The following is a 24,697-nucleotide window of genomic DNA, read 5'->3' as shown; positions in this document are numbered from 1 at the left end:
TGCTATCTCTGTAAGTATGTCTGAAAGGTTAAAATGTAAAATGTAATTAAATGTTCCTTTTGTGTTTAACAAGCCTAGTAGATTTTCTTTTAGTGTGAAAGACGTAAGTTCGCCTTATCTATAGCTTTTTATCCTAGGGCCTGAAGTCATGATCTTTAGAAAACTATGCTACCGCTTACATTCCACCTTGCCAGAGTATCTAACTTTTGAGCTAATCATAGTGATTAGTTTTGCCATGGGCTCTAACCTGAGCTGGACCAATCACAGGTTCCCTGAAACTCTCCTGTTGGAGCTATCAGGAAATTCTCTTGCTATGGGGGTTAATAAACAAGTAGCCTGTATGTCTGGGCCTGCAGGCAGCCTTTTCCCCCAAGAAACAAAGCAATGAAGTTTTTGGATCCAGCATGCCTGAAGCCAGCAGTACTCTCAACTTCCTTATATGTGGAATGGATTCCTCTTTATTCCCACTTAGAGAGTTGGGTTTCTGTCATTTACAACTAAAGGAACCCTAATATTAAAAGTAGAAAGAGGTGGGTTACAAATGAGCCACTCAATCCTACGTTCAGAATTGTATCAACAAATGCCACACCTGTCTTTTGGTTTGATTTTTCAAATGGATTCTGTTTGACTATCCAACTCCTCTAATTTCAACTGAATTCTCCTAAATCAGAAGAAGGCTTCTCAAAAATAGAGTGGTCATACGATCCAGCAATCCCACTCCTGGGCACCCTTCTGGAAGAATGAGATAACGTCCATTTGCAGCAACATGCACAGACTGAGATTATCATACTAAGTGAATTAAGTCAGACAAAGAGAAAAATACCACATGAAATTACTTATACGTAGAATCTAAACAGGACACAAACGAATTTATTTACAAAACAGACTCACAGACAAATAAAACAAACTTATGGCTACCAAAGGGGAAAGGGGCTGGGGAAGAGACAAATTAGGAGTTCATGATTAGCAGATACAAACTACTATATATAAAAGAGATAGCAAATTCCACAGAGGTCCAATAGATAGGGCTCCATGCTTTCACTGCCAGGGGCCTGGGGTTCAATTCCTGGCTGGGGAACTAAGATCCTGCAAGCGTCATAGCTCGGCCAGAATAAATAAGCAAAGTAGATAAAGAAGACCCTACTAAATAGCAACAGGTAAGTATATTTAATATCTTAAAATAATAATGAAAATATGAAAAGTATATATGTACACACACATATACAATATACATAAATATATATCTGATTCAACTTTGCTGTACACCAGAAACTAACACAACATTGTAAATCAACTATACTTCAACTAAGAACAATTTAAGGAAGGAAGATGTTCTCTGGCACAGCTGTGGACTGTGAAGGATGAGAATCAGAAAGCAGAGACTGAGTGCCCGCCCCCCACCAAACGTAACATCCACTGGTTTCAAATCTACCAGCAGAGTTTCAGAACAGGTAACAAAATAAAGATTTACTCCTTAATTATCACAAATGCAAGGATGAAAATGTGGCCCAATTTAAGGATAGGTCAAGCAAGCAATTTTCAAACCCTGCATGACATTTTTATAGCCAACTCTAATACAATTACTTAATTGTAACTGCAAAATATAAATGTAACTCTTAAATGTAAAAACATTAAACATGGAAGCTTTTCAAAATTAGAGCAGGCAAATACAAACAAGATGGTTTCATTTTTTTAGTCTAGAAAACCGAAGTAATTTTTTTAGAGGTAAAGAAGGTAAAAGAGTGACAAATGAAGAGCTATCCCAGGTCAATACACAAAGACCAAGTGAACCTCCATATACTAGGAGCAACCCCAGGTCAATACACAAAGACCAAGTGAACCTCCATATATTAGGAGCAATCCCAGGTCAATATATAAAGATCAAATGAACCTCTATATACTAGTAGCAATTAGAGAACAATATTTTAAAAAACATTATAAAAATAAAAAACCATAAATTAATCAATTTGATGAAAAATGTACATCCTGAAAAATCTGCATCCTGAAAATGCACAACGTTACTGGGAGAGATCAAATGGCTCTAATAAGTGAATTTTTAAAAAATGAATAAATTTATATAAAAGAAATAAAATGACCTAAATTAATGAACAGATATACTAAGTTCACTGATTGAAAAACTCAGTATTTTTAATACTCTCCCAACTGATCTACAGATTCAATGCAAATCCATTCAAAATCCCAGAAAGTTTGTTTTGCAGAAATTGATACACTGACTGCAAATTTTATATGGGAAAGCAAAGAGACTAAGATAGATAAAACAATTTTTGGGGGAAAAAAGAACAAATCTGAATGACTTACACTAGCTGTCTTCAAGATTAACATATCTAATCTGTAATAATCAAGGGGACTTCCCCAAAAGTGATTAAGAACCTAAATTTCCACTGCAGGGAGCACAGGTTTGATCCCTGGTTGGGGAGCTAAGATCCCACATTCTGTGGCCAGAAAATAAATAAAAATTAAAAATTGATGTAAAACAATCAACAGAGTGGCAAAACATATACATGACACAAAATGGATATAAAGATCAGTGGAACAGAAAAAAGAGTGAATAAATAAATTCATGCATATATGATCAATTGGTTTTCAAAAAGAGTGCACAATAATTCAATGAAAGTAAAGTATTTTCAACCAACAAGACCACAGTAACTAGACAGATGCATGGAAAAAAATAATCATGACTTTTCTATCTAACTTTAAATTTAAAAAAATTAGTTTGTAATGGATCATAGTTCTAAATGTAAAACATAAAATTATAAAACTACTAGAGAAAAGCAAAGGAGAAAATTTTCATAAACTTAGGATAATCAAGATTTCTTATGACAGAAAAACACAAATCATTTAAAAAAAAATGGATTTCATACAAATTAAAAACTCCTGTTCTTCAAAAGATGCCTTTAGAAAATTGAAAAAACAAAACCAAAAACCAAAAACCAAATTAGGACAAAATATCCTCAATATACACATCTGTATTACTCAGCCATAAAAAAGAACAAAATAACATCATTTGCAGCAACATGGATGAACCTAGAGATTATTATAGTAGGTAAAGTAGGTTAGAAAAAGAAGGACAAATATGATACTGCTTATATGTGGAACCTAAAAATAAAAAAAAAGGTACGAATGAACTTCTATTTATAAAACAGAAACACAGTCACAGATATAGAAAACAAACTTATGGCTACCAAGGGGGGGAAGAGGCTGGGATGGATAAATTTGGAGATTGGGACTGACATAACACATGCTACTATATACAAAATAGATCACTAATAAGGACCTACTGCACAGCACAGAGAACTCTATACTCAGTGTTCTGTAATGACTTATATGAGGAAAAAAAAATTAAAAAAAAAAAAGAGTGGAGATATATATACATAACTGATTCACTTTGTTGTATAAATCTTGAAACACATTTTAACTATACTCCAAAATAAATCCTACAGATATTTCAGAAAAAAATGTGTATCTCATAAAAGGCTTCAAGCCAAGATAAACTAAGAATCTGCATAACTTAATAATAAGAAAACAACTCAATGTTTTAAGAGCAAAAGGTGAGGATACAAAATAAGATATCCAAATGATCAATAAGCATATGAAAAAATGCTCAACATTTTAGTCATTAGGAAAACAAATTTAGATCACAACAGGATACTATTTCACACCCAGTAGAACGGCTAAAATTAAAAGACTGAAAATACTCAAGTGTTGTTAAGAGTGTGGGCCAACTGGAAAGCTCACAAAATGCAAAACGGTATTACAGTCACTTGGAAAGAAGGTTGGCGGTTTCCTATAAAGTTAAACATACACTTGCCGCAGTTCCAGCAATTCCTCTCCTAGTTATTTACTCAAGAGAAATAAAAACACATGTTCTCGTTCTCTCTCTCTGACACACTATTATCTGAGGAAGCCAAAAACTGGAGAAAACCCAAGTGCCCACCAGCAGGGGAAAGGATACACAAACTGCAGTATATTCATTTAATGGAAAACTACTTAGCAAGAGAATGGATCAAACTAGTGAAAACTAGCAATGTGGATGAGTCTCTGCAACATTACATTGAGCAAAAGAAGCCAGACAAATGAGTATATCGATATGATTCTATTTACATAAAGTTCCCAAACAGGTGAAGTTAGAGCATGATGACAGAAGTCAGATTAGGGGTTACCTGGTACAGCATTTGTAAAGGGACTGACAACTACAAAGGAACACAGGAACTTTCTGAAGTGATGAAAATGTTCTCTATATTGACTGAAGTACCAGTTAAGCGTGCCAAAACTTACAGAACTGTAGGACTTCCCAAACGGCGCTAGTGGTAAAGAACCTATCTGCCAATGCAGGAGACATAAGAGACATGGGTTCAATCCCTGGGTCGGGAAGATTCCCTGGAGGAGGGCATGGCAACCCACTCCACTATTCTTGCCTGCAGAATCCCCATGGACAGAGGAGCCTGGTGGGCTACAGTCCATGGGGTTGTACAGAGTCGGATACGACTGAAGCAAGTTAACACGCACACGCACAGAACTGTATTTGTGCACTACAAACGTAAATAAAATTTCAATTTTAAAAAAGTAAGGTTACAGGATGAGAGTGACAAATGTGGAGCTATGCCAGTATGTCCTGATTCTTGAAAAGCCTCAAATCAGAACTCTGATTACAGGTAATAAACATAAGGAAGATTTGTTTTTTAATGACTAAATCTTTGGGGAGGGGGGACACTTATATCACTACTTTCCTGTTGATCAGAATGAAAAGTGCTAGTAAGATTAACTGTAAAACTGTTTGATTTTAATTAATAAGACTATCTCATTCAAAGACAGACAATGAAATAAAAACATTTCCTCTAGTGTACAAAATGCCTGGGAGGTCAAAACAGACTTTCATTTCTCCACATATAGTAAAAGACCCAGGCCAGGTTCAGCAGACCAGACTTTAGTTGAAAAAGAAGTAAACTATATACTTAAAAGACACCATCACCAGCCCAAACTCCTTAACTGATTACTTTAGTTAAAAGTGGTAAGATGGTCAAATAAGAGTATTTACACCAGGACTGGAGGTACTGGAACACAGCAACCCATCTCATGTAACTGTTTGAACTTGGACTTGAGTGTTTTCCATCAATAATCTTAAGAAATACTGAGCCAGGGGTAATAAATGGATAATGACTTAGAGGAATTTTAAGTATAGTCAATAAACAGAATCACTTGGCTAAGGCAAATTAGACTTCTGGAAGTCCAGAAACAAAGATATCCATCCAATATAGGTGGTTTAGTCGCTAAGTCATGTCCAACTCTTATGATCCCATGGACTATAGCCTGCCACGCTCCTCTGTCCATGGGATTCTCCAGGCAAAAATACTGGAATGGGTTGCCATCTCCTTCTCCAGGGGATCTTTCTGACTCAGGAATAGAACTTGGGTCTCCTGCATTGCAGGTAGATGATTTACCAACTGAGCTATGAGGAAGCCCTAAGATATCCAGTGTTCAATTCAGACATTACTTTGGGTTGGGTTCAACTCTTTTGTGTCACAGTAACCTCACTTCACTTAACAGCAAACATTTTAACTTATTACAGACAGAATACCTCAACACAGTAAGAAATACAGTAAAATTCAGCATTTTTTGTAAGGACAAGTCTGAGTGATTTTTAACTCTTCTCTGACCTTACAGTGAAGGTATTTTTACTTTCCTGAAACTATGGGTAAGTGTAAAGGGTGATACAGGTCAAGTAACACTTGAATGATTAAAAATTCTGAGATTATGAAAACATACACGAGGTCATTTTCTCTCTGTGTTTAGTCTCCAGAAACATTAAAAATTATAGTCTCTCAAGAACACTCTCTCAGAGGCAACCATTTTGCTTTTTCTCATAAATTCATACTTACTACTCTCAATTCTAATTGCTCTTCTACCTTTAAGAGCATTGCTTACCTCTTTTGATATAGATGATTTTACTTTCTTGAAAGCTTCTTCAAAGTGCTTCTGACTAATCTTCAGTTCACCTGTGGAGCAAATGCATGAACATACATAATTTTTGGGTATGGTAAGCTAACTGTGATTTATAACTAAATTTTTCTTGAGAGACTTACAAGCATTCAAGGCAAACACTGAGGCAATTAACGACACTGGCTCTATTCTTTTTCAGAGCAATATTCAAGCCAGATATATTCTGCTCATCAAAGTTATAGACAGTTTTTCATTTTCATTTAATTTACATATACCAGACCACCTGACCTGCCTCTTGAGAAATGTGTATGCAGGTCAGGAAGCAACAGTTAGAACTGGACATGGAACAACAGACTGGTTCCAAATAGGAAAAGGAGTACGTCAAGGCTGTATATTGTCACCCTGCTTATTTAACTTTTATGTGGAGTACATCATGAGAAATGCTGGACTGGAAGAAACACAAGCTGGAATCAAGATTGCCAAGAGAAATATCAATAACCTCAGATATGCAGATGACACCACCCTTATGGCAGAAAGTGAAGAGGAACTCAAAAGCCTCTTGATGAAAGTGAAAGAGGAGAGTGAAAAAGTTGGCTTAAAGCTCAACATTCAGAAAACTAATCATGGCACCTGGTCCCATCACTTCATGGGAAATAGATGGGGAAACAGTGGAAACAGTGTCAGACTATTTTTTGGGCTCCAAAATCACTGCAGATGATGACTGCAACCATGAAATTAAAAGACGCTTACTCCTTGGAAGGAAAGTTATGACCAACCTAGATAGCATATTCAAAAGCAGAGACATTACTTTGCCAACAAAGATTTGTCTAGTCAAGGCTATGGTTTTTCCTGTGGTCATGTATGGATGTGAGAGGTGGACTGTGAAGAAGGCTGAGTGCCGAAGAATTGATGCTTTTGAACTGTGGTGTTGGAGAAGACTCTTGAGAGTCCCTTGGACTGCAAGGAGATCCAACCAGTCCATTCTGAAGGAGATCAGCCCTGGGATTTCTTTGGAAGGAATGATGCTAAAGCTGAAACTCCAGTACTTTGGCCACCTCATGTGAAGAGTTGACTCATTGGAAACTCCCTATGCTGGGAGGGATTGAGGGCAGGAGGAGAAGGGGACGACAGAGGATGAGATGGCTGGATGGCATCACTGACTCGATGGACATGAGTCTGAGTGAACTCCGGGAGTTGGTGATGGACAGGGAAGCCTGGCACGCTGCGATTCATGGGGTCGCAAAGAGTCAGACACGACTGAGCAACTGAACTGAACTGAACTGAACCATATTTAATTTTCCATAAGTTATGTCATATATTTTAAAAGCATAGTCTTTTTTTCCCCCCAGCAATCAAAACAGTTTATTATGGGACAAATTATATTAAAAAGTATTTTGTCCATATTTAATTAGAAAGGAGATTCTTATCCTTAAAAAAGATAAATGGTTCATATATTCTGTTACTTTGTGTTCCCCTCAGCTCTACTAAGATACTGTTGGTACATAATAAATATAAGTTAACTTTAAGAAGTACAGTGTGACACGATGATCTACTGCAAAATGGTTACCACAGTAAGGTTAGTTAACACCTCCAGCCCCTCATGATCACCTTTTTATTTATTTTTGTGGTGATACTTATTATGATCTACCCTCTGAACAGCTTTCAAGTTCAGCTGACCCTTGAACAATGTGAAGGTTAGGAGTGGTGGCCCTCAGTCAAAAATCTATGTATAACTTTATAGCTGACTCTCTGAATCTGTAGTTCTTTTTCTGTAGATTCAACCAAGCATGGATCGTGTAGTCCTGTACTACATATTTACTGAAGAAAATCCACATGTATAAGTGGAACTGCACAGTTCAAACCCAGGTTAACTGTATATAACACACTACTGATAATTAGTACACAGGATCCTCAGAATTTATTCATCATATAGCAGGAAATTTGTACCCTCTGATCAATACCTCCCCATTTTTCCCACTCTCTGGCTCATCATAGTTTAATGTAGTAAGAGAACTATCACTCATTAACAGATAACCCCGTTATCTTTGTATTGTTTAACTTAATGGCAATGTTCAGGACAAAGCATCAGAATTCTTCTCTTTCAAGATAATTCAAATTAATTTAACTAAGAATGGAAAACAGAATTCCATATTACTTAAGGGTACATACACATAATGAGATGAATGGAGTTACATCATAACACATAATACATACAGGTCATATGGCAACACTGGACTGGAAGGGCGCTTTGATTCCTTGTAAGGTTATGCCAACACACGTAAGAGAAATCCAGTACCTAAATGTTACTTAAGAAAGGCTTCGCTTACAATCATATGACAACTTACGAGATGACAATTCATACTTAAAATAGTACTAATATATAAATTAAGAAAGTGTATTTACCTAAAAGTAAAATACAATGTGTAGCTGAACATGTCAAATGGAAGTTGAATGGCATTACTGATTTCAGGTTCAGTAAGATATCAATGCAAAGTCCCTCAAGGACAGGCAGCTGGAAATGAAAACTGCAGCAAAGCAGGGATGTCAGAATCTGTTACACATATTTATAAGAAGACATCCCATTAGAGTTATTAGGAGCAGTCAATACACATACAGAGGCCTGCTAATTTTTAGTGACAAACAAATCCAAATATAGTTATCATAATCAGCTCTCAGGCAGCATAGTACCACATAAGGATTTTTTACATGACATTCTGATTTTGTGAATTATATCCCACCCACTTTCAAAACAAACTTAAAACAGCTTACATAAAAGAAGTTCAGATAACTGAATCTTCAAATTAAACAACCAAAAGCTCAGGGACTTCATGATTAAGATACGAGTGTTGATTTTCTGGGTTTGCTGAGGCTGTCTGCAGCGGCGCAGGCCTCAATATTGGACAGTATACAATCTATGTAACAAAAACTACTGGAGGATACTGCAGCAGCGTCAGGAGTGACAAGAGCAGCCACTTGTATGGCCTTACTTCTACAGCAGGCTATCCACTGTATGACAACCTACGTTCTTGTGTGACGGCATCTTATCAGACATGGTCTCAGCATTCCTTGGGCTTCCCAGGTGGCTCAGACAGTGAAGAATCCTCCTGAAATGTGGGAGACCTAGGTTCAATACCTGAGCTGGGAAGATCCCCTGGAGGAGGGCAAGGCAACCCACTCCAGTATTCTTGCCTGGAGAATCCCCATGGAGAAAGGATCCTGGCGGGCTACAGTCCACAGGCTCGCAAAGAGTTGGATACAACAGCGACTAAGCAGCAGCAGCATTCCTCATCTACACTAACACAGAAGCACTCTCAGGGCAATGCAGCCAGCCAGGGCAAGTGCAGCAGCTTACTGACCTCCTGGAGAACAACTCATCAGTAAAGGACGGGATTAGGGAAAGTAAGCTTTAAGGAAGGAGTAGAGCTCAATGGATGAGCTGTTAACAAGATATTTGGAAAAACCAGATTTTGAATAAATGCTATGAGAAATTCAAAACATGAAGACTCCGACAGAACTAGACTTTTATGCTTAAGCATGGAGAAAATGTTAGGAGCTGAAGTAGACAGACTTCTGAAGTCTGAGGTGCAGATCTGGAGATACTATAGACTTGATGGGATGAAATCAGTCTTGTGCAGATCTTAAGATAACTATAGACTTGATGGATGAATCAATCTCCTTGGAGGGAGTCTCTGAAACAAGTTTGCCAAGGCTATTTTCCCACAGTGAAGAAGTCCATGCTATTCAGAAGCTGTTTCTTTTTTTTTTTTTTAAGATGGAGGCAATATTTATTTAAAGGGCAATTCAACAGTCCACAGAACTAAAGCAACCTTTTTACTTCTAAGACACATGTTACAAGTTCAAACAATCTTCACATTGGTAAAAACAATTGGCATCCATAAGATTATGATTTTTAATTTTGTTGCCAATGAAGATTTCCTTCCATCAAACCTGTCAATCTTGAACATTCTGGCTAAATATAGGTTTGTGGTTTTTAAAAGTCACTCTGTTTCAAAGTCTGTCTTTCCTTACACAAAGATAGAAGTTATTTCAACATACCTTGTATTTTTGTCCTGAGCACTAAGAGGAACACTCTGCTAACCTAGTTACCCATAAATGTTCATTACAGAAAGGGCCTGGTTACTGAACTGAAGGAAGATATTTCAGTACACTCTTTTTTTAGGTCATGCTAGTTGCCATTTTGTAAAATTTCTTTTCTCTCCTTTGCTTTTTTTCCTTATTTAGTTCAATTTTTCTAATGGTAGGAAATATAAAATAGCCCTAGATGGCTCCATGGGCCAGTGTGATGACTGGTTTTGTTTTTCACTAGGAGATAAAAAGAATCCGCCTGCCAATGCAGGGGATGCAAGGGATGCAGGTTCAATCTCTGGGTTGGAAAGAGCCCTTGGAAGAGGAAATGGCAACCCACTCCTGTATTCTTGACTGGAAAATTCCATGGACAGATCCACGGGGTTACAAAGAATCTGGCACAACTGAGTGACTGAGCACACAGCATACAATGCATTTATAAGCATTTTAATATTCTGTAAAGTGGACTAGAAATATAATTTTACAGACAGGACAACATGTTTGCTTTTATTTTAAAAGAAGCACTACTTATGAAAATCTGAACTGTGGGATATTTTTTGATTTGAGAGAAGTAAACCTCATTTGCAGAAACTTGTGGCCATGATTCTGTAAAGTATCATAGTCAACAGTGTGTCTTTAACAAGTTTCTTGTAGTTACAAATAGGCAGTTAGCATACTGTGTGATTATAACATTATATAAGCAGCTTTCTAATGATCATAAGGTATCAAAGTGAAAAAACATGTAATTCAGCAATTGAAAGTGCGATGCTAAAGCTGAAATTCCAATACTTTGGCCACCTCATGAGAAAAGTTGACTCACTGGAGAAGACTCTGATGCTGGGAGGGATTGGGGGCAGGAGGAGAAGGGGACGACAGAGGATGAGATGGCTGGATGGCATCACTGACTCGATGGACGTTTGAGTCTGAGTGAACTCCGGGAGTTGGTGATGGACAGGGAGGCCTGGCGTGCTGGGATTCATGGGGTCGCAAAGAGTTGGACACGACTGAGTGACTGAACTGAACTGAACAGCTGTGTCTTCACTGATGAAAACAATTCATATACACTTTAAATTGTCCAGGTACAAGTAAGCATTGTCCAAGCAAGAGTGATGGCTGGGTGAATAATCTCTTTGCTGGGTAAGTGAGTGCTTAAGGACCTAGGTCAGTGTCTAGAAACTTAACTTTATATTGTTGTACACATTCTACTCCTACAAAGCATTTTGCATGCCGTACATTTAAAGTAAAATAACATTCTAATTTTAAAGATATAAAACTGTTTTTTAGATATGTATGTATACACATAGCTTGTTCTTATGGTTTCAAATTCTTCAGCCCTACTTTTTAAAAAGTTTTTACACATTATAATTCACTTTATACTTTGTGGATCTTCCTTCCTCCCCTTTCCCACCTGTCAACTTTTTATTCCATGTCAGTGTCATATGTGAAGGTACCAAATGACATCCAATTACCTCCTAGTAAAATTACTCTGAAAAATTTCACATAGCTAGACAAGAATACTAACTTATTTAAAGAAATCTCAAAGTTGATGTGCAGTGGCTATACCAAATGACAGATTTTTTTTTTTAAAAGACTCCCTAAAAGAGGCCAATTCCTGATATACTTTTGATTTTGGTTGAAGTCATATCTACTCTTAAATAATAACTGGCGGCTTATGTTTCTATCCTTTCTTTCCAGTTCTTTCTATTCTGCACTGATACTTTAAAGTTTAAGTGAAATTTGACACAAAGAAGTACATCAATGGTCCTTCTTTTTACCTTTTAAACTAGAGTCAAATTTTAATTCTGAAACCAGGGAATTCAGCCCTCTTTCTTTAAAAACAAGATAACATCTTGTTTTTCAGGTTTATTTTTTTTTCCAACTTAATACTTCTTACTGAAAGTCTTGCTCTTATGCATAGCATTCAGATATTTAAGCACATAAATCTTATTATTTCTGAGGAAAAAAGAATAGTAGTGGAATAACTACAAAAGTAATACAGCAGAATAACTGCAAAAGTAGTGCTGTACAGAGAAGAGGTCAGTCAATGCCATGACTCCTATTTGTATTAAGCTGAAATATGGAAATCAGCAAAGGTGAAGTATACTTATTTTCAGCTCTGGCTGTATCAGGCCCCAAACTATGGAAGATGGAACATGTTTTAGACCATGGTGGAGGGGGATGATGGACGGAGACCTATTTTTAAGAGGACCATGTTGGTGGTCAGTAGAATTCAACCTCAAAGAGGGAGATTCCTGAACATATACTGAGGAAACTGTAAGACAGAATCACTGCAAAATTTTCAAGTTTTTTCAAAAACAAAGTTAATATCTGCATACATCCTCCTATACACTAAGTAACCCAGAACAACAAAATGGCATTAGACTTGAATTTGGGGTATACAATTTTAGTGTTACCTTAATTTTTGGATAATGCTTTTTCCTAAAATTATACCATCTACGGGAAGTGGCTTAAGTTTTAAATCTGATAAATTTTCAAGGCATAATGTTGGAAATTATAGAAAACTGCACAGGCATTTGGAGTTTATACCATTTTTCTTAGATTGCATTAGTCAAGCTTTGGCATTTCTTTTAAATTTGAAGACCCCCAATATGCCAAACTCTCAGATGTCAGTGGAGCAAAGAATTGAAGGCAAAATGGTGATTCAAAGACTGTCCCCTCTAAATCCCTCCTTCTTGTCTCTGAAATGGTACTTTGGAAGGCATTTAGACAGCAGATTGGTTTGGGAGCCTCTATATATGCATGTAAGTTTACTGGCAACCCACTCCAGTACTCTTTGCCTGGAAAATTCCATGGACAGAGGAGCCTGGTATGCTGCAGTCCATGGGGTCACGAAGAGTCAGACATGACTGAGAGACTTCACTTTCACTTTTCACTTTCATGCATTGGAGAAGGAAATGGCAACCCACTCCAGTGTTCTTGCCTGGAGAATCCCAAGGACGGTGGAGCCTGGTGGGCTGCTGTCTATGGGGTCGCGCAGAGTCGTACACGACTGAAGCGACTTAGCAGCAGCAGCAGCAGCATCCCTCAACTTGGTTTTATAGAAAAGATAACATCTTTGTTTCTATTATACTGTATTTCATCTGTCTGATTTCTATGGCAGGTTAGATTTTCCTGGTCCTATAGGGTACATTTTGCCTTAATAAATGTTTGTATACATAACAGTGGTTCACTTCTTAGTCTGGAGCATTTTCCCCCCTTATAAATGTTTGTTAAACATAAAAAAAGGGGGTGGGGGAAGGAGAGGATGGGACAAATGGAAAGAGTAACATAGAAACATATATACTACCATATGTAAAATAGGTAGCCAGTGGGAATTTGCTGTATGACTGAGGGAACTCAAACCAAGGCTCTGTGACAACCTGGAGGGGTGGGATGAGTTAGGAGGTAAGAAGAAGGTTCAAGAGAGAAGGGATATATGTATACTGATGGCTGATTCATGATGATGTATGCTAGAAATCAACACAATATTATAAAGCAATTATCCTTCAATTAAAAATAAATCAATTTTTAAAAAGTAAAGCCTAAATAATTAAAAAAAAAAAAGGAGATATGTGTGTTGATAAATCTAAGCTAAGCATATGCTGCTGTAACTGTAAACAAAAGTTAGCTCCAAGATTCCTGGTAGCCAAAGAAAAAAGGGAAAAGAATAAATGAAATAAACACAAATAAAGAAACATCTTCTGGGAAATCTAATGAATAAAAGGAGATCAATACAGGTTTGAACTTGAGATCAAAGTACAGGTTTTGAGGAAAAGGTAGGTCTTTCTGAAGAAAGTATTCGACAGTACTAAATGTATATGTTCAAAGACGGCCACATACTGCAACCGATCAAACAATCCTCCCAGAAACCAAGCAAAGCAGAGGCTATTTCTCTACTTGACAGTCAGACTGCAGGTCACAAATAAAGCATTTTCATCTACACACTGCTGCTAGGTCGCTTCAGTAGTGTCTGACTCTTTGCGACCCCATAGACTGCAGCCCACTAGGCTCCTCCGTCCATGGAATTTTCCAGGCAAGAGTACTACACACCCAAATGGTATTCTCAAACACACTGTCAAATATGAAGAACAGGGTAAAGCTGTTGAGATGTCCCAAAAGAAAGTGTAGGTATATGGAAAGTCATTTCAATTTTCATTTCTTATGTGTTTTCTAAGTTCTACAGGTTAGGTTACATTTTAACCATAGGTATTGCCCTAACACGGAGAAGGCAATGGCACCCCACTCCAGTACTCTTGCCTGGAAAATCCCATGGACGGAGGAGCCTGGTAGGCTGCAGTCCATGGGGTCGCTGAGAGTCAGACACGACTGAGCGACTTCACTTTCACTTTTCACTTTCATGCATTGGAGGAGGAAATGGCAACCCACTCCAGTGTTCTTGCCTGGAGAATCCCAGGGGTGGCGGAGCCTGGTGGGCTGCCATCTTTGGGGTCACACAGAGTCGGACACCACTGAAGTGACTTAGCAGCAGCAGCACTGCCCTAACAAAAAGAATGAGGAGGTTTTCCAGGACTGATAAACAGACCAAACTCATGATGCAAACAGTATATGTATGATGATAAGCAAAGACAGAATACATTGTATAAGGCACCAAGTAACTGCTATTATTATAGTTGTCAGCTACAGAGGTTATATAATATTCCAGAACAGCTGCTAAAGGTCTCATCAGAAAAGTGTCAGTTTTAATATCACAGATGATAAATGCTAGGAAATGGTCATTTTCCAGGTTAACAGTGGCATTATGTACCCAGAGTGATAATTAACTAGGACTGAGAGATTCTGGCGAGAACTGTACCTTTTTCACTTCCACTCTTCTGTCTTGCCATTTCCTGCTTCAAGGCACAGATAGAAGCCTCCCGTACCAAAGCAGAGAGATCTGCACCCCTGAAATAAGAGAAGAGCTCTTAACTCATTTATTCTTAGACACTGTGCAAAAGCCCAGAAAAAAGTCTGAAAGCAATTTCCTTTTTTCTTTAAATGTATTTTTTGAAAGCAGTGAATTTGTGATAATATTGCTTGTTTTATGTTTTGGTTTTTTGGCCAAGAAGCATGTGGGATCTTGGCTGCTCGATCAGGGATCGAATCTGTGTGCCCTGCATTGGAAGGCAAAGTCTGGACTGGATCACCAGGGAAGTCCTGTAATTTTCTTTTAAGTCACATATTAAACGTTTAGGAAAGAAACTGACCAATAAAGGTGGGATAAACCAATCATGGTCACTAGGAAAGAGCTTTTAGTTTTTACTCAAAATACTTCTAAGTTTTAGAAGAAAGGAAATTATGAAGGAAACATGCAGTGAGTCAAATATTCTCACGCTAATCACTATAGATAGTAATGTTAATATAAAAAGTCTCAAACAGTCAGAAGAAAGCAACCTACACATTATTTACTGTAAAATTTTATTCACAAGGCTCATGCTAAAGTACAAACTGGCCCATTACAAGTATATACCATTAATATATTACCTAAAGTCTAAACTAAGCTTATATAAAAAGTCATTTAGGACCCCTAGTTCAAAAAAGGAAAATACAAAGGCTAAAGAGTTTGATGCATTTGATTCAAGCTCAAGCTGAATTGACACATCATAAATTACTTAAAATATGACAAGAACTAACAAGCCTTCATTTAATTGGTCTGTGTAATAACATGCTGAATCAGCATGGTTCTTGCGTTCAATGAAAGATGTTGGGGTTGACTGGTGTTTCAATACATTACATCTTTAACAGGATTCTTTGAGAAAGAGTTTCAACTGGGAGATAAAAACCTCATCTTTAAAATTAAAATCCTCATCTCTAGACAAACTAATTTAATATATAATGCTGATAATCCACATACCTAAGATTATTAAATTTAGTTTAAATTATTAACTGAACTCAATGTTTCTGCTGGTTAGGTGTTAGGTTTGTAATATTATTTAACAATCATACATATGCTCTTGCTGCTGCTGCTGCTAAGCCGCTTCAGTCGTGTCTGACTCTGTGCGACCCCATAGACGGCAGCCCACCAGGCTCCCCCGTCCCTGGGATCCTCCAGGCAAGAACACTGGAGTGGGTACATACATGCCAGGGTATTCATTTCTTTGTGAAAAGCGTGAAAGTGTTAGTCACTCAGTCATGTCCAACTCTATGTGACACCATGGATTGTAGCCCACCAGGCTCCTCTGCCCATAAAATTCTTCAGACAAGAATACCAGAGTGGGTTGCCATTCCCTTCTCCAGGGCATCTTTCCGATCCAGGGCTCAAACCCAGGTCTCTTGCATTCACAGAGATTCTTTACTGTCTGAGACATGGGGGAAACCCCAAATGTTAAATCAACACTGGTGCAGAGACACCATTAACTAATGTAACAAGTAGCTGAAGGCTGCAGTCTTATACAGTCCCTGTGATGACAGTGGTATTAAAACCCAAAACATATACCATTCAAGTTTAACCCTGACCCATTTAATAAATGACCTCCTATGTGGTATAATCCAAAAGATTGGCCCAGGGTCAGTTCTGCATCAAAACTGCCTCTATTATCAACTGAAAATCTTTTCAGATTTTAGCACTCAAATACATAAACTACTCACTTAAGTCCTATTTTCTTTAGCAGTAAGTTCGTTAACTACAGACTGGCACGCATTTGATTCCCAACGAGGGAAAAAGGTACATTCTCCTTAAAGGTAATGCAGGGCTTTTACACAGGCCCTTCAACACCATGGCCTGGGACTGACCATTTCCCCTCCACTGAGACAGTCACCGCTTTTTTAAGTGAGACAAGAGTCCCAACTGGAGTGCAGCAAATCTCTCAGGAGCACTAGGGGAGCGGTAGCAGAACAAAGATCAAGACTCAGATCCCTAAGATGTTTATGTATGAAAAAACTGGAAATTAGACCCTGGATCCTGGCCACACTCCCTAAAAGTGAGTAGCATGGTTTCAAGTGTAATCATCTCATGAGACAGTTTTGTGAAAATCTTCAACCAGAACTGGAAAGAACTGGGTGCCTGTATCAGTACCGGTAGTTATGTTCTTCGGATATAAATTTACACTGTGAACAACAGACTCTAGAAGACCTCGAAGATTAAAACACTACCTTCCTTGACTGACTTAGCTTCAGAAAGCACATTTATTTGGCTTTCAGCTATAGGAATATCATGAACACCAAGTATATTGTGGACAATCAACAGGGATAAGCCAGAGGAGAACTCCCTGGTGGTCTAGTGGTTAAAACTCCATGTTTCGATGGCAGGGAGCATGGGTTCAATCCCTGCTTGGGGAAGTAAGATCCCACATGCTTTGAGATTCACCACCTCATTAAAAAAAAAAAAAAAACCCCAAACGGAGGGAGAGATGTGCCCTGTTAAATGTGAATTTCATTTTCTTCCCTGTGACCCAAAATTGGGAAAGTTACTATAATGAAGTTTTATGATAATGAAGAAAACAACAAAAACTCGTAACAACCATAAACTATGAAGTAGAAATATCTGACCTCCTGTTTTCATAGATTGTGTGGATATTAATAGGTGTGCTATGAAAAATGCATTCTGAGGCTTGAAAAGCTTGTAGATTATTTTCTTTTAAATGCTGAAGCACCTAGATAATTTGGCAGCTGGTAATGAGATGTCTCCTGCAATATTCTGGAAGGACAGAGAGACAAGCTGTGAAGGGCAGTGATGGCGGTCAGGATGGCTGAACACCAGCAGCTGACACACGAGAGGACTCGCCTATTCCTGAGAACTCCTCAGGGCCTCAAAATGGGTGGTCCTGTCTCTAAGAAGGAGGAAGAGCCAGACCCTAGTGCTTTACAGGACTCCTAACTTAATCCTTTTGCTATCACTCTCCTTTATTTTACACATGAGGAAATGGGACCTCAGAGAGTTAAGTGATCTGAGACCGACATACTTACGTGTAACAATCACAGCGAAGGTCACCAGCAATTGCTTCCAAGTTTACATCTGCGTCCAGTGGGGGTTTTGTACCATTCTAAGTGAGAGAGAAACATCCACTTTAGTCGAGACTTTAAAGACCAGTATTTCCCCACATAATAGGTTCTAAACAGACAGTAACGGCTGCTTGACTGAATGAATGTAACTGACTCCCAGACTAGTGTTACAGATTTTTACAAATTTCAGTTTTGAGAAACAAGGTTAAGAAGCAGATCCCAAACTTGGGAAAGCCAAAGGCAAACAGTTCATGCTGGTGAAGTATGACAAACGTGCAAGCACCACAGCCAAAAACAAAACACCGAGAACGAAACCCACACCCTCCATCTTTCCAAGGTGAAGACTCACATTTCCTTTGCCTGATTCAATATGGCAAATACACAAGCAGTAATTAGTTTTGATGTGTATATGTTAGCTTAGTTTTAGTGTGAGGTTGGCTCGGAAGGGAGAAATAACACTGACCGTGGCCAGGAAAGAACAATCAGCAAACAGCTCTACAACAAAAGCCTAAAGCCCTCTGTGCTCAATGTCTTCTTTTCCAACCCTTTATCTAAAACTTAACCCTCACTCTGATGCCAACTCCCCTCCAGCTCATACCAAGAGATGCTAGAAAGGACAAGTATCAGAACAGTCTCAAAATTTCAACAACACTTAACATGGTACTTTGCATGCATACAGTACATATTTAATAACATTTTTAGCGACTTACACTGCAGAGGCAAATAAAACAGATTTTAGTGACAAAGTTTACGATGTTAGATGGTAGGCTTATATGTGCTTTATTATTCTGATTCATAACTTATATCTACACTGCATACTGTCTTTCCTTTGTAGCAGATATTACATGGACACAGTTTAAGAAGAAATATATATATAGGAAAACAGCAAATAAACATATGTCATTAAGCCTCAAGTGTAAATATTAGCTCAGCAGGTGCTCTCAGCAGAGGGTCAGACGACCTGGCACTTGAGCCATCACCTTCCTCTAGCACATGCTCAGCAGGTGTCCCTGCAGCTGGGCATGTTTAACAATTTCACAAACTGTACATATGCTAGCTGCTATTATATGATAAAATGCAAATGTTCATCTATCACAAATTCAAGAAAGTTATGTTTCCCATTCAATCCACTCTGACCTGTGAAATAAACATGGGAAAGTAAACTCTCTGGGTGACCTCAGCAGACAATTTTGGTGCTTTTTTCCTTTCTCTCTCCGGTTGTATATAAAACTAGACAGACTAAGTGACCCCTATGGTTCCTTTTAATATCAATGTTTTCAATTTTGTCAGGGGGCAGAGGTGGGCAGGGATTCAAGGAGGCAGGATCTAGGTTCCCAGATGAGGGACTGGCCCCAAGTCCATGGTAGCACCAAGTTCTTACCAAGTTCTTACCACTGGGTCACCAGGGAATCCCCTCCAAAAACCCAAGATCTTATTACCAGATAAATAGAGATAATTTGGTGCTATATTTAAGAGAGGGAGGGGAAGTCTTGTTTAAATAGTGATGATGAACATGTAATAAGGACTTATTATGATGGAGAAAAATGTTTGGACTTTCCAAGCTACGTCTGCAGTGGGAAAGGCTGAGAATACTGCCTTGTTGAGTCCCAGTCCACTGTAGGAGGAGGCACGGGGTGGGACGAGAGGCTTCCTCATTAGGCCTGAGCCCTTATGAGTCTCTTTAATGTTCCTGAGAAACTATCAACCTTACCCTGACTGTCACCCAGTATATGGACGTTCCCTGCGCTGCTAGAGAATTTTACTTCAAACTATCTATTGTCTGTTTTGATCAAAAACTCAATCATAAGAAATCAATTCATGGAGGAATACCTGAGGATACTTCTTTTATATTTCTCAATATCTAAATTCTATTCTTGGGTCAAGCTGGACTTTCACAGAGGCCCACACATCTCCGAATGCATGTCTTTGACCTTTCATCAAGTTGTTTTTAATGAGCCGGTTTTTAGTTATGTCCTCAACTTACACCAGGACAACCACCAGCTTCAGTACTGAAAAGCTTATATTGTGTTTATTGTGTTATTATTGTGCTATTATTTGACAGGAATATTATCAAAAACATCTATCACATCTGAGTGCTTTCTTTATGACACCCTAGAGGAGAAACTTTTCTCACAACTACATACTGGGAGCAATCGCCAACTTCCTATATTCAGGGCACTCTTTTAAATATTTTGAGAAAGCTCAATATATAAAGGAACACAATAAACAAATGCTTATCTAAGAGCAATATTTTAGAAAAATTAACTCCCAATATATTATCAATTGGAAAAAAGTAACAAATTGTCCTTTTTTGGGGGTGTGTGTGGTGTGGTCATGGAGAAGGCACTGGAAAAATCCCATGGATGGAGGAGCCCGGTAGGCTGCAGTCCATGGGGTCGCTAAGAGTCGGACACCACTGAGCGACTTCACTTTGACTTTTCACTTTCATGCACTGGAGAAGGAAATGGCAACCCACTTCAGTGTTCTTGCCTGGAGAATCCCAGGGACGGGGGAGCATGGTGGGCTGCTGTCTATGGGGTTGCACAGAGTCAGACACGACTGAAGCGACTTAGCAGCAGTAGCAGCAGTGGTGTGGTCAACATAAGATACTTACAAAAGTTTCAGTAACAACATTACTTTCCAATGTGTAGAAATGTGGGCTAAGGAATCTTGGGATCATTAAAATCTAATTATTCCTAACTGAAATGTGGAAATGTTTCTGACCTTCAGTAAGAAGTAAAATGAAAGGTCAATTCTATTTACTGTCAAGTGGGAGCAATTAGAACAAGTTTAAGTGGAATATTAGTAAGCTTATAAAACCAAATATGTAAATACTATAGAGACTCATTTATTAAAATGATACTTACATGTGTTTGAAAATATTTAAAACTTTTTATACTGGTCTTCTTCACTACTGATTTATCACCTCTTGAAAGTGCCAAAGTGCTAGATGCTCAGTCGTGTCCGACTCTGCAACCTCATGGACTCTAAAGTCTACCAGGCTCCTCTGTCCATGGGATTTCCCAAGTACTCTTGAGTGGGTTGCCATTCCCTTCTCCTCCCAACCCAAGGGTCAAATCCAGGTCTCCTGCATTGCAGGCAAATTCCTTTACCATATGAGCTACCAGGGAAGCCCCTCTTAATAAAACTCTAATGGAAGTCTCAATAATTTCATGACTAGAGAAAGCTGAGTCAAAGGAACTGTTAGAGAAAAATAGTCTCTTAAGAATCTGACTTTTGCGACCCCATGGACTGTACCCCTAGGCTCCTCTGTCCATGGGGTTCTCCAAGCATACTGGAGTGGGTTGCCATCTCCTTCTCCAGGGGATCTTCCCAACCCAGGGAATGAACTTTGGTCTCCTGCATTGCAGGTGACCTGAGCCACCAGAGAAGCTGAAAGAGTATTCAAATTCATAGAGACAGAAAGTAGGTGGTTGCCAAGGGGTGGGAGGAGGGTGGAATGGGGAGTTTAATGGGGATAGATTTTTAGGCTGCAAAATGAAGAGTTTTGGAGATGGACTCTTCAACTATGCTTCAATAAAATAAAAAATAAAAAGAAACACACATCTCTGTATCTTGTTGTTGAGAGAGTTAGTTCATCAGTAAAATGGAAATAATATTCATGTGAATATTTAAATATTAGAGTTCAAAAAGCAGTTGCAAGGATTAAGCATATTCATATATGCAAAGTACCTAGAACAGAGTGTTTAATAAGTATCACTTATCATTCTATCAGATGTTTTTATCTTAGCTCATGAAAACTTAACAGTTATACTTCTAGGTGAGATGTTTTATACATTTTAGTCTTCTGGAGCACATTTTATAAACACTGAGAATCTTGGGTCTTTCAGTAGGATTTTTATCACCATTTTAAAGATTGCATATTATTATCTCAAAGCATTGGCAGACATCAAACAACCTTTCTGGCTTTCTGAGAAAAGGGTAAGTTTTAATAACACTTATAGGAAAGAAATGGAAATTACGAAAGAAAAAAATTCCACTTGTCCAAGGGGGTTTTTAGTGATAAGCCTCTCATTATCACATGATTACCAGAATCACCAAATACAAAGTATAAACAGTATGTCATTGCTCACTGTTCTCTTAAGAAACTTAGGCTCCAAGAGATACTGAAAAGTTGCTCTGACCTATACTTTTCAGACCAAGACTAAAGAATTTTATTCTAATCTCCCCATAATATTCCAAGTATTAATTGGAAAAAGAGGAAAGAGTATAAAAACCATCTGGGGACATTAAGTAAAAAGCTAGCAAACTTTGAAATACAAGGGCTTACTAAACATTAAAAATGCCAATTTTCCTCACTTTTGGCTGAGTCTTTACAAAGACAACCTGTGGGCAGGAGGTCTGCCTTGTGGACTCTGCCCTGAAGTTAGAGATTCTGCTTCCCCTCCCTCTACCCTGCTTCAGCTTTAGCCATCGACAAAGATGTTTAAACATTTCAGGCCTCTGGAGGGGAAAAGTGAGGTAAGGACGTGAAATGCAGTGCAAGGAGCTCTCCTCAGAGGGCAACAAAATGTGCCTGGCTGCCCAGGCCCGAGCGGGTCCCTTCCTGTGGAATGGGTCTGAGAACACGACACACTCGAAACTGCTACAAAAACAAAGTCAAAGAAAAAGTGGCCCAGAGCCCTCCTTAGCCTTTAGCATAGACAGATGTTGAGAACTGACAATTTAACGGTCTAAACCACAAGCCCACAAAAGTTCCTTTCGAAGCTGTACAGATTTTTATCAGTCTTTTGCTTTTTCTTTTCTTTCAACAGTCACAACTTTGTGCAGGGAAGCTGCCCAAAAAGCCTTTCTAGCTAATTCTAGGCCCTTCCCTTTTAACCTCAACATTTATGTTTTTGTTTGGGAAAAAATTCTCCATACCCCTCCCCCTAATATACAGCTATATGTTCATGATAGAAAAATCTGGAAATATAAAGCCACCAAGACAGAGAAAAGCAGGCCCTGACATCCAGCAAGTGGCCCATGGCATTGCTATGAGTTGACTGGGCTCACAGCTAGGCAGTGGTGCTCTTCTGTTGAACATAAACACTTTTTTTTTTATAGAACATCAACATCAAACAAGCCCATTCCTGACCAGGATGGATCGACAGAAAAACAAGATTCCTGGATAATCACGTCTGTTGTTTTTCAGTCACTAAGTCATGTCCGACTCTTTGTCCGACTCTAAGCCATGCCAGTAGGTTTGGTGTCTGGTGAAGGCCACTTTCTGGTTCACAGACTTTCCTTTTGCTATAATATCAAACGATGAAAGCAGGGAGGGAGCCTTCTGGGGCCTCACTGTGGTGCTGTTCAGTCACTAAGTCGTGTCCAACTCTTCAGCAGGCTCTCGTCTTTCACTATCCCCTGGAGTTTGCTCATTCACGTCCACTGAGTCTAGTGATGCTATCCAACCATCTCATCCTCTGCTTCCATCTTTTCCTTTTGCCTTCAATCTTTCCCAGCATCATGGTCTATTCTAGTGAGTCAGTTCTCTGTATCAAGTGGCCGAAGTACTGGAGCTTCAGATTCAGCATCAGTCCTTCCAATGAATATTCAGGGTTGATTTCTTTTAGGATTGACTAGTTTTATCTCTTTGGAGTCCAAGGGACTCTCAAGAGTCTTCTTCAGCACCACAGTTCAAAAGCATCAACTCTTCGGTGCTCAGTCTTCTTTGTGGTCAAACTCTCACATCATACATGATTCCTGGAAAATCATAGCTTTGACTACACAGACCTTTGTCAGCAAAGTGAGGTCTCTGCTTTTTAATATGCTGTCTAGGCTGGTCATAGCTTTTCTTCCAAGGAGCAAGTGTCTTTTAATTTCATAGCTGCAGCCACCATCTGCAGTGATTTTAGAGCCCAAGAAAATGAAATCTGTCACAGGTTCTACTTCTTCCCCTTCTATTTGCCATGAAGTAATGGGACCAGAAGCCATGATCTTAGTTTTTTGAATGTTGAGTTTCAAGTCAGCTTTTTTACTCTCTTCTTTTACCTTCATCAAGAAACTCTTTAGTTCCTCTTCATTTTCTGCCCTTAGTGATATCATCTTCATTTCTAAGGTTGCTGATATTTCATCTGGTAATCTTGATTCCAGCTTATGCTTCATCCAGTCCAGCATTTCGCATTCTGCACATAAGTTAAATAAGCCAGGTGACAATATATAGCTTTGTCGTACTCCTTTTCCAATTCTGAACCAGTCTGTTGTTCCATGTCCAGTTCTAAGTGCTGCTTCTTGACGTACATACAGGTTTCTCAGGAGACAACAGGTAAGGTGGTCTGGTATTCCCATCTCTTTAAGAATTTTCCACAGTTTGTTGTGATCCACACAGTAAAAGGCTTTAGCATAGTCAATGAAGCAGAGTAGATATTTTTCTGGAATTCTCTTGCCTTCTTTATGATCCAACGGATGTTGGCAATTTGATCTCTGGTTCCTCTGCCTTTTTTAAAACCAGCTCATACATCTGGAATTTCTCAGTTCACATACTGCTGAAGCTTAGCTTGAAGGATTTTGAGCATAACCTTATTAGCTTGTGAAACAAGTGCAACTGTATGTAGTTTGAACATTCTTTGGCATCGCCCTTCTTTGGGATTGGAATGAAAACTGACCTTTTCCAGTCCTGTGGCCACTGCTGAGTTTTCAAAAACTGCAGACATATTGAGTGTAGCATTTTAACAGCACGTCTTTCACGATCTGAAATAGCTCAGCTGGAATT

General features: G+C 38.6%; 1 protein-coding gene across 1 annotated transcript in view; it reads right to left on the bottom strand.

Moving 5' to 3' along the window:
* The window catches only part of NVL (nuclear VCP like), an 87,463-nt gene that overhangs the window by 3,230 nt on the left and 59,536 nt on the right, over positions 1 to 24,697 (bottom strand). Inside the window, exons 21-23 of the mRNA XM_070385451.1 lie at positions 17,947 to 18,023; positions 14,858 to 14,946; positions 5,944 to 6,014 (exon numbers count right to left, since the gene is read on the bottom strand). Coding sequence (XP_070241552.1) covers positions 5,944 to 6,014; positions 14,858 to 14,946; positions 17,947 to 18,023 — 237 coding nt within the window. The remainder of the gene's footprint in view (positions 1 to 5,943; positions 6,015 to 14,857; positions 14,947 to 17,946; positions 18,024 to 24,697) is intronic.

This window comes from Bos mutus, chromosome 16, assembly GCF_027580195.1.
Source record: "Bos mutus isolate GX-2022 chromosome 16, NWIPB_WYAK_1.1, whole genome shotgun sequence".
In the NCBI taxonomy this organism is placed as follows: Eukaryota; Metazoa; Chordata; class Mammalia; order Artiodactyla; family Bovidae; genus Bos; species Bos mutus.
This window is presented reverse-complemented; position numbering and strand designations above follow the sequence as displayed.